General features: G+C 31.3%; 1 protein-coding gene across 1 annotated transcript in view; it reads right to left on the reverse strand.

Annotated features, from left to right (window-relative positions):
• stas (Transmembrane protein stas) overlaps nucleotides 1-12,205 on the reverse strand; it is a 49,722-nt gene that overhangs the window by 23,294 nt on the left and 14,223 nt on the right. The window contains exons 3-4 of the mRNA XM_085812227.1: nucleotides 5,365-5,493; nucleotides 969-1,062 (exon numbers count right to left, since the gene is read on the reverse strand). Coding sequence (XP_085668353.1) covers nucleotides 969-1,062; nucleotides 5,365-5,493 — 223 coding nt within the window. The remainder of the gene's footprint in view (nucleotides 1-968; nucleotides 1,063-5,364; nucleotides 5,494-12,205) is intronic.

Raw genomic sequence — 12,205 nt, forward strand, 5'->3', positions numbered from 1 at the left:
CTGTTGCATAGAACACCTTTAGTATGAATTAGTTTTCTTTTATTAATTGTTGTGTACTCCTCCCCTAGAAAAAAATTAACGCAGATATATTTTGGTGCTTTCATAATAAATCTACAGGTGCACTGCTCTAAAAGTGCAGAAAATTTCCCTAGAACTTTTAAACATATTAAAGTAATCAGCCGCTCAGATGACATAGTGGTTAGAGGAGCCTGACTGCGATAACATAGGGCCCGGGTTGGACTCAGTGTATGAAGTTGTGAATCACCCTGAAACATTGCACCGCTTGATTGCTTGTGCCAGCTCAACAGAAAGGACCACAAATTCAGCGCCTGCTCAATGTTTTAAATAACATAAAATGATGTTTTAACATAAATCTATAATGATATCTTGAACAGATTGTACTATTTTTTCTCATATGTGCTATATTCTTCTTTCTTTCTCTCGTTAAAATATATAAGGTATTTTTGAAGCAGAAAGACATGGGAAATGTCCTAGCCGGGACTCAAACCATAGGCCTCTCAAATACGTGCCAAATGTTTACGCTACACCACGAAGGAATGCTAATAAGGCGGGAGAAATACCTTATAAATAAAATTACTAAATTACAGAAAATAGTACAATGAAAAATATCAGCTATCTAAATTCATATACATTACTTTTCTAACATCTAGAACATTAATTTAATATTCCAACCTCTATAAAATTATTAATTAGAATAGAAGAAAACGCAAATTGAGTACACGACTTATATCACCAGATATTTATTCAAAACCAGCATATAACACATTTTTAAGGAAGGTAAACAGTTTTTAAAATAAAAATTTTTAAGTTACTTTTGTATTATTTACTTACAGAATTTCTTGCAGTTGATATTTCTCAATGTTTCAAAAATTTATACAGATTTCAGATATTTTTGATAATTAAGGGGGGAAAAAAAACCTATGCCAATGAAGAAAAGTTTTACTTACTGTACATACTAGAAATATAGACAGAGGGAAGGGAAACAAAAATCCAGACAATATACTTAAAAATATGGAGCCTGGAATGGCAAATGATTGTAGACTGTAGTTGAAGTTAAGGTTTAAATATGACATGCAATGTAATCCATTAACAATTATTACCTTAACATCATGAAATAAATACACAAAGCTAAATAAATTACAAACCTATAAATTAGAAGTGAAAACTACATTTAAAGGAAGAAATATTCTCCTTACTTTACACAGAACACATAAAAAAAAAAAAAAAAAAAAAAAAAAAAAAAGAAGAGAAAAGAAGAAGAAGAAGAAAAGTAATCTGAAAGGTTTCAGATTTTAAATTATGTCCAAAGGGACTTTTTCTTTTTACATTTTTGTGCTACCTTTACTTATCGAATATCACGTTCTTCGCATTTCAACTATAAAATTCAGTTCAAGAGCAATATCGCAAAATAATTTTAAATTGAGCATATCTTTAGAATTTCCGATATACAGTCTTGCGGGCTGGAGATAAAAGTGTTTTTTCTGTAAAACCTTGCCACTGCTCGCTTTGAAATCCTCGAGTTTGTTAATAAAAAATTCACTAAAGTTTTACAAAATATGAAATCGATAATAAAACAAATTCCAAATTTGGGCTTCCAGATGCCCATACTCACAGTAGGATTACGTCATTCAAAATTGGATGGCTCTAGGTACCACTGTTTTATCACAATGCGAGAAACATATGTACGTTTATGCAGATTCTTCATTATTTAATTTATTTAAATATAATACAGGAAAATAATATTTGGTGGCTACAGTTTGTAAAGTGAAACTGACATTCAGAGCGATTTGATGCAAAATTGCAAAACGAAAACTATAGTCCCTCAGAGACCCTTTGGACTAAAAAAAGAAAAGAAAAAAGCATAACTTCAATTTATTTATGAAAAATAAAGCATTTTAACGTTACCTTTCACACTTTTAAATCATTTTGATTGTATGCAAAGGTAAGAGATACAAAGATTTGATTGTCATGGCAGATCAATCAGGATCTAACTTTTTTTCAAAGCATTGGCACTAGAGATGAAACTGGTATCTTGAGTACAATCTGGAGACAACATGCGAAAGTGCTGTGTGGACAAGTCAAAAATGAATTGGTTGATGAAAGTTCACACTTCAAAATAAAAAATGAAAACAATGCTGATCACTTTTTTTGACAGTCAAAGTACGAGTCATCAAGAATTGTGTCATCAAGGTTCCACTGTGACTGAGGCATACTACAAAAATTTTCTGGATTGATTTTTGAAATGAATGCTGCATAAGAGAGTTGATTTGCTAGACAGTTGAAATTAATACCTCTGGCAAGCAGGGCTGTGGAGTCGGTAGGGAAAATGACCAACTCTGACTCCTGAAATTTTAATGACTCCAACTTCGACTCCTTCATATATATGTAAACATATAAACATGGGTACAGCTTATTTTTTTAATATAAAACAAGTAGTAGACGCTACAGATAAAAATTAATACATAGCAAATTTTTTTACATTAATTAATATTTATTATGAAATGGAAAAACTGGCATTAGGAATTTCTAAGAAACAGTAAAACTTCGGCAAGGTCTTCTTTGTTAGAGGACCATAGATTCGATTTGATAAACTTCTGAATTGAGAACTTTCCACACTGACTTGAGTAGGAAGAAGAGCTGTTACTGCTATGGCTACTTCCTTTAACTTTTCAGGATAGATTTTTATAAGTTCTAAAAGAGGTGTCTTGCAAGAGCAATCATATTTATTTATTTCTTCATAGGCCACGTATAAATCTTGTTTGTATTTTTCATTTTTATATCTAAAGGCTCTTGGTTCTATATTTTCGTTTGCTTTGCCTTAGCCTTTTCAATATTATCCAAATATTTCTCAAAATCTAAGTCATCAGTAGAAGAAGATGATAGATACTCTGTTGCAATATCTGCAGTTTGACTGTCTTGATTTAAATACTCCAGTTGTTCTGAGAATAATTTCATTCTTAATGAAAGTTCATAGATGGCGCCTTTTTAATTTGTTTGTCATCCAACAAAATTCGGCGTTTCAGATCTATATATATTGAACCCAGCGTGATTTGTCTAGCAAACTAATCTTTTCTTCATTGAAGAAATGATTCCTTTGCAATAAACCCACCAATTCAGAAAGAACAAATATCCCATTCTTCCATTCTCACCTCCTGTCAATTCTTCCGATTGCAGCTTTTTTGTGGCTATATACGATGTACAAAGAAGAGTTTCCAATTCTGCAAGATCATTTGAGCAAGATCAGTCTTTCTGTTAGTGAAATATTAGGGTTATTTACATCTTCTGAAAAAGTTCTTAATCCTAACAACCACTGTATCATCAAATATGTACTTCTCCACTGCATTGCTCCTTTTCCTGCTCGCTTCCTAAATATGTCTTCAATTTTGGGAGTTCTTGCTGCTTACTTCAATTCACCAATGAGATTAGTAACTAAATGAATCAGTTTAATCAATAATGGCAAATATTACATCCATCCTGCTCCCTTATATTTATTTACTAATATGTCAATAAAATAGAAAACAACTATTTATAAATGCATATAGTCCTTAAATAAAAATATTAACTAAGTTTGGCATTAATGTTTTTTCAATTCACTTTAATTTCATTTCAAATTCAAACTATTCAACAAAACTGAAGTTGGAATCGACGTGTCTTTTAGTGACTCCAACTCCTTTTACCCCAAAATCTACTCGACTCCGATTCCGACTCCATTTCACAAATCCCTTCTAGTGCAGCAAATTTTGGTGAGAAGACAGGTGGTCGTACGCATCAAACACCCACAGCATTCACTAGATCTGCCCCCCCACCCAGCTATTTCTTTTGGTCAAGTTGAAACTGAAGATAAAAACAGTCTGAGCCCACAGAAGAGACAGAAGTGGCTGTGACATCAGAAATAGTGTTGCTGTGGAGGCATTCCAGAAGGAATTTACGGAACCATTCACTTGCTCTATGCACTAAATAGGGCGATGATTATGTTGAAGCTTACTATCAAATGTAAGTACATTCTTTGTCTTATATAGTCTGTGTGTGATCAGTCCTGAAACTTTTTAAATACACTGTGTATCTGTTAAAAACTGATCAAAAACAAGAACAAACGGATGCCTTTAAAACAGCATAAAACTTTTGAAAAAGATTCGGAAGAAATTTATATTACAGTTGGCAAAACACGGATCAACATGATATAAAACAGCAGTAAAAATAAAAAAGTAGGTTCAAGCAGATGAGCCTGTACGAAGAACAGCAAAACTACTCCATCAGTTGGAAAGGTTATGTCCACTTTTCTTGGGAAAAAGAGTAAATTTTTTTTTTTTTCACTTTCCAGAAAAGCATAGCGTCTACCATGATGATTACTCATGGAGTGTCTAAACTGTGAAATTAAAAAGGCCACATTTGGAAAAGAAAAAAGTATTTTCTATCTTGACCAAGCTGATTAATTTTCTACTAAGATAATGAAATTATTGAAATTACAAAATGAAACTGCTCCTTACCCTCACACTTTTTCAAATCTTACCTGTTCACAAGCTATTACTTATTCCACTGAAACAACTGCTTATTTTGAAGATTTAGAGAAATCATATTTTACAGAGGAAGCAAAAAGCTTGAAAATTGTAGGGTGATTTAAAAGATTATTATGCACTGACATTTATACACAAAATTTTTAAAAAATAATTTTGGAAGGACCCATTGAACAACTTTAACACATTTTTTTTTCTTTCAAACCATCCACTTTTCCTGGTTTTATGTCTCTCTAAAATTCTTAATGCATGCATGAAATAATTACTTTGCATTTAAGTTAAATTTTCACACATCAAGTCATTTGATAAAGTGATTATTTTTTAAACTCTTCAATTATGATTCTTTTGTGTCACCCATTTCATGGCAGGACATGGGTCTTTTTTCATGCATTTCTGCACATACTCAATATATCAATTTAAAATCAGTTCAGGCATCATACATTCACTATATCAATACTTTTTGTTTAATATTGTTATTTAGAGTTATTAATTTCAAATAATCTTAAACAATGTATAACAAACTATGTATCAACTGATCAATATTATCTTATATCTGGCCATTTCCTTTCAGCTGACCGCATTCAGCAGTTTCTCAACTCAACTCAAATTATCCCATCTTTTATCATTTCTCAGTACTGTTATCTATAATGCAAGATTTTTACAAAGCAAAAACTCTATTAACATATTAGCTCAGGCATCAGAATATTTAAAATTTTTTTAATGACAAAATGATATAAAGAAATATTTTCTTATCTCACTGAAATTTCTGATATCTAAATTTAAAAAATAAATAAATATTAGAATTACATTAAAACTATGCAAAGGATACAAAATGTATGTCAAGAAAAATGCAAACAGTACAGTATAATAATAACGTTCTTTGTAACGTGCAAGTACTTTCCCCAAGTTTTTGGCATCATCAATATCTGTTGGTAACTTGATATACTGTAATTCATCTCTAAAAAGGAAAAAAAGAATAATAACTTGCATCAGAATCTAATATCATCCAGTTTATAACATAATTGATTCAAGTTTCACTAAATGCATATAGGTAAATATAGCTTTCTTATCTGGCTTTCACAATTAGTCCTTACAATACTCAATTATACTTTAAATTAAGAAAATTATTTACCGTAAATTTGAATACCTGTTGAAAATATTTATTATGTTGAAAATTTTATTGTTCATTTAAAACTACAAATCTCTTCAATTTACATGTGAAATAATTTCAGGTTCTTAAGAATTTTTAACTTTGAATATTAGCCAAATTATTCAGACCACCTTCGAGTTCATTTGACAACTAGTGAATTTCAAAAGAACAGATGTATTAACTGCAAAGAGCTTAAAATATATTGCAAAATACCAATACATAAACTCTAAAAGAAAATTTCACCAATTATTAAAAATAGTTTTGAAAGAACACTAAAACGTGACACATAAAACATCCTTAACTTCTAGTGGCCAGATATCTCTCATATCTTAAGCCCTATGCCAAGCATAAGTAATATAACATTTTAAAATTACACAAATTTGATATGAAAATATATTGCCTTAATTTCTTTTTCTTTTAATTAAATAGTTTGAGGTAATCAGTGGCCAACCAATGTTCATACTAAAAATAAAAGACTAACTGCCAGAGTTGAAGTAATGCATCCATTTACACGACAAAATGATTTATGTGTCTGTTTTATTTCCTGTTGTTTTATTATTTAAATATAGATATGACAGATTATATTTAGCAGTAAATAAATTCACATGAGCATATCGTAGTTGGCAAACAAAAGAACATTTTTGCTCTTTGTACCAACTATGAGATAAAGTGGAACTAGAAAAACAATACTGTGCATTCATACAAAACTCTTGCTTGTGTGATGTGTTATTTTCCATTAGTCCTACAAATGTCACTGAGCAAGAACACAGCAAATCATTTATAAAATTTCCTAAATAAATAACAACCACTTTAAAAAATGAATTTGAGTTCTAAACATTTAGTTTTTGAATCTATTGTGACGTATTTCTTCACATACCTATGTAAGGGTTCGTAGATTTGGAATAACAAAAACACTTGATGAAGTATCGAAACACAATTTATTGGCCAGTATTATTCAAGACAGCTCCAATATGTCATTGAAGTTATAATCAGGCCGAAGCAATCAGCATCACAGCCTCCAGGCTATAACAGAGACAGCCTCACAGCAAAGCACCAGAGTACAGCTCCCGACTCTGCTCAGTCATTCTCGGAACTCTACTAACTCTCGAGACTCTCCATGCTATAACTCGTGATGCATTCGACGATACACTAGAGTACAGCTCTCGATTTTGTTCAGTCGTTCCCGGAGCTTCAATACTCTAAGATAAAACTCGACGATGCACTAAGAGACTCTCTCAATGTACTCGATGACTAACTCGGCACTAGACTACGAGACACTCGCTGACCGACTATCAACTTGATCGACTCCACACGGACTCGCGAACCACTCACTAGACGAGACATTGACTCACTTTCCGCATACCAGCAGGGTTTATACAGCTTTTTTCTTGTGTTCAATACCATTCTGGGCTAAACCAGTAAGAATTCACTCCAGAAAGTTCTCCCTCCGTTTATGGCAAATAGCCAGTTTTGTTGTCAGATTGGTGATTTCGGCCCAAATATGGCAACCCTGCCTCCCCTTGCCATTTTCTGGCAACCATAAACCTTGCGGGAAAGATATCTTACTACGCCTGGACATTTTGTAACACTATGTTTTGAGAAATAAATGAGACATTTCAGTTTGCCCAGTGCATTATTTAATCACTTCCTGAATATCTGACATATAACCATTGTTTGCAATTTCTACAGCAGTACTCATACTCGGTCAGTAATTAATGTAAGGCAATCGATAACAAGTTAGCTTTTAGCTGACAAGTAAACTTAGTTTATCAACTATGAGTATCCTCATAGATGGCAGTGAATGTATTAATTGTGTGGTGCAATGCTAGATTTCCAGCTAAATGACCTGGGTTCTACTTCCAAGATCATATGTGCATGGTGACACCACATCAGCTTATTTACAACCAACTACAATCATCAGTACAAAACATGTCATTTAAGCCATGGAACCTAAAGGGCAGAAGCTGATTCCTTATACTGATGATTTTCAGGCATGATGAGAACATAAACCTCAGCTCACATGAGAAGAACAACGAATAACATCACAGTTTTCCAGCCATCCCAAAAAGAACTAAGGGCTAAGTATGCTTATGCAGACTTGTTTCCACCTTAATGTAAAAAATCAGATCAATGCTCAGAGCTTACAACTGTGCCCACAATGTGGGCTGTACAGGAATAATATTGTGACTGTCTCGATGTTTCATTCTCTAGCACTATATTCTAGTATGTTAACGGGAGACTATGAAGTAATCAGCAACTAATCCACATAAAAAAATCCCATTGACAAACAAGCTGATATGACAAAATATTCACATGGATGAATGTTTATAGATGAATATTTTGTAGGGAGAAAATGTTTTCTATTATAGGAATTTTGGTTTTGCTCGGTGTATTAAAAAATTTCAAAATGCAACAAAATGTTAAAAGTATATATTTTATTACTTCGGTAGAATGTTCTTTTATTATTTTTACTTTTTTATTTAAACTCTGAACAAGTTTACAAATAAAATGGGGGGCATAATTGTTCACATGGAATTTCTTTGAAACAGGATAATATTTTTTATCATAGAATACCTGATTTATATTCGAATCTTATTCAGATCAAAATTTTTCTTTAACGTTTAATTAATTAAACAAATTAAAAATTTTAATGTCTTGTGATGTATGTTTTATGCTAAAAACTTTTAAGTATATATATATAAATTAAATCCTTACTTAAAAAAGTAAATAATCTCAGCACATAAGAACCTCATATTTCTTTGTAGAAACCTGCCACAAAATTGGCAGTATGGACCAAAAAAATTGCTACTGAGGAACACAAAGTTGAGTTTGGGTTATTTTTTTTTTCCAAACAAAGGAATGAAGAATTAAATTTACATTATCAATCCTATATCACACTTATTTTATCTTTTATTTTTATAACTAAAACTTGAGTTTTTATTACTGAGTAAACTGAATAAATAATTTTATAATGTGCGATGCAAGTGTAACTTGTAATGTGAGGCATACAAATCTGAGAAGTAACAGTTCATTGTAATTGGCTTCTACTATGTTATGCTTTAATAATTCAAAATCATGATAAAATATTCACATGGATGAATACTTTTCTTCCTGATACCATGTTACCCAACATTTATTAAATTATCTGGTAAAAAGCATTAAAAATCAAAGTAAAATTTGAAATACATGATTAGAAATGTTTAAAAAAATTCTGTTTCATTTTCATAAGTTTGAAAAATACAAATTACACTATGTTATGCAATATTAAATGTAATCTGATGCAAATGGTATTAGAAATTCTCTATAATTACAGTCTCTGGCATACTTAAAGTAATCATATTAATTAAAAACATAGATATCCAGCATTTTTTTTTTTTTTTTTTTTTTGATTTAATCAATAAGTTAATTACCAAGTAAAAAATGCAAATATTCTGTTTCCATCTTAACCAAAATCAGATTAACACAGTTAACAGAAAAGTATTCTAAACTACTAAACTGATAACCCTATCTCTAATTTAGTAACAGAATTTTGTGCTCTCCCAATAGACGATATACTTTATTTAACTGTGTAGTTACTTTACGGATCGATAGGTGGCGCCACTAAAATTGTTGTTTCAACACATTTTTTTTTCATCTGCCATTTTATTAAAATTTATATGATCAGATTTATTATTATTTAATATTAATATTTTTTTATGTTTAGCAAAATATTTACTTCTTTTGCTGTCAGTAGCAAAAGAAAGGTGGGGCAAGGAGGGGCAGCTGTCCCCGGGTACAGCATCCAGGGGGTGCCAAATTGATGATATGAAATTTTAGAATGAAATGTTTTCCATTATTGGCACACAGAAAGGGGTGCAAAATCTTCAGTTGTCCCCAGACGCTGAAAACCTTAGCTATGCTTCTGTTTGCTGTGTTTTGTTCTGCGTATAAGAAAACTTTTAGTGTGTGAAGAAAAGGGTGAAATATTCTTTTTTTTTTCTTTTTTCACTGGATTAGCTGGCTTAAATATTTCAGTGAATTATTTGATATTAATATAACTAAAAGTGAGCCCCTAAATGTTATGGATATAGATTATATCAAGAATTTTGCATATATGAAACAGGTAAAAGGTAAGACAAAATACATCTGATTTTGTACTGTTATACTATTTAGTTGTTTCAAAACCTATTTACAAACAATTTGTTGTAAGCAATTTGAGTATTGAAAAAAAACAGAGAGAATGAACTGAAGAGATAAATTAAACACTGTTGCTGCTTAAGATAACAGTTATTTCATTTGCTTCTTACTTCAACTCTTTGTAATGTGAATGTGAAAAAAGTAAATTTCTATTAGAGAGTAAATTGATAACAAAGATTTGGAGACAGCATTTAAAAAAAAACTCTTCAGGAAAAATGTATATGAAAGAAATAATAAGCATTAACATTGTTTTAACAAACAATAGTCTGACAAAGAGGTGGCGCCATCTAGTATACAACTGATTAACTAATTAATGAAATTTGGTAAATCACCAGTTGGGACAATACCTGCAACTCTTTAGTTTCCATGTAACTTCATGCATGACTCAAATTAAATACATACACTTAATAGTCAAAAGAAAAGCCATACACATATATATTACTTATCTAGAAAACCCTAAAAAATTCCCGGACTCTCTAGTAACCAAGAATGGAACTGGAACTATGTTACCACTGTTCTGTAGTTTTAGACATTCAACTAGTGGTCAACCTAAAGGACAGTGACCTGTGTCTTGTCTGCATACATAATTTCTTCAAGATTAATGCTAATTTGTAGTTTTATTTATTAGTCTTCATGGATGAACTTGGCTTTACTATTCAGCTTACCAAAAAGAAAAAAGGTTACTTTCTGATGATAAAGAGAAGAGAGATCTTGTTCATATTTTTTTTTTTTTTTTAATGCATAGAAAAATTCTTTAAAATTAATGCCAAGATATAATTTAAAGTTTATGTGTTTCATTAAATTTGCTATTTGTTAATGCAATTTACAATATACTACTTTGATATAACACACACACAGTGAACACAGTAAAAATAAACAGGGGAAAAAAATTAAGAACGAAAAAACCTCTACAACATGATTCATGGTCCAGCCACTTAAATTTGTGAATAAATTGTTCTGAATGGTGTATGCATACAAATTTCCTTGATTTCAAGCCTTTTTTTAAATAGAAATCTATCTTTTAAGATAAGAAATCATGTAGAACAGAAATAATCATTCATATTATGCACCTCAGAATATTCAAATACATATTTTCTTGTTAACAGTTAAACAATGAACTGAAATATACTTTTATTGTAAATTAATTTTGAGTATATAAAGCTAAGGACAAAATTGTTGAACTTATAAGGTTTTATTGTAAATTAATTTTGAGTATAAAAAGCTAAGGGCAAAATTTGAACTTATAAAGTTATTATTAATTGAAATTAACCAGTTATTTATAATTTCAGCCTTTACCATAACTTCTCATTTCAATTTTCTCACCAGAATGCAAATCATTTACGTAATATTTAAGCTGAGGTTTTTTGGATTGCAAGACAGAGCATGTTTCTGCACCTTATGGCAGGGGTCAGCAACCTGCGGCTCTTTGGATGTGAAGCTGCAGTTCTTTAGTTACATATGCAAATATTAGATGAGTCTTGCAACATAAAAGATACAGCGCAAGTTGCCCTTTTTGTCAGGTCTTCCCAAGATCCAAAAGAAGAACTAGGATTCCTACTGCTCTCGGGACAAAATAGAGGGGAAGATATAGCGAATGCCGTGCAAAAATGCCTTGAAGGCAATAAGATCGATTTAAATAAAATCATTTCAGTAGCAAATGATGGAGCCAGAAGTATGACAGAAAAAAAAAATAAAGGGGTAACAACGATTCTTCAGAGCAAAATAAACCACGAAATTCTTACGTTTCACTGCATAATACACCAAGAAGCGCTTTGTGCCCAAATATTTCCGGCCGAAATATTTGACGTCATGAATCTGGTAATCAAGATTGTTAACAGCATCTTGTCAAAAGTACTGTACCATCATCAGTTTAAAGAATTCTTAAACGAAATGGAGACTCAGTATTTCGACCTCCTTCTTCACAATAAAGTGTGATGGCTTTCCAAAGGAAAGGTGTTGAAACATTCTGCTTTGTGCTTGAATGAAATAAATACATTCCTAAATGAAAAAGGCATTAATCACCCTGAATTAGGGAATAACAAATGGTTGCAAAAATTTTACTTTATGGTGGATGTCACATCGAAATTAAATGAGCTGAATCTAAAACTGCAAGGAAAGGGAAACCCAGCCTATATTTTGGAAGAAGAATTCGTTTGTTTTGAAGAAAAATTAATTCTTTTTGCACAAGATATTCAGAGAGGTAAATTACTCCATTTTCAATTTCTAAAGCAACATCGCGATAAAACCAGTGCCACTGTTGACACGAATTACTTCAGCACAGTTATAAAAAAAAATTAAAGACAAATTTGCTGACAAATTTGAGCAATTCAAAACCAAAAAACCA

The sequence above is a fragment of the Stegodyphus dumicola genome, chromosome 2, assembly GCF_044657685.1.
Source record: "Stegodyphus dumicola isolate Sdum_Otavi_A_Nest chromosome 2, ASM4465768v1".
Classification (NCBI taxonomy): domain Eukaryota; kingdom Metazoa; phylum Arthropoda; class Arachnida; order Araneae; family Eresidae; genus Stegodyphus; species Stegodyphus dumicola.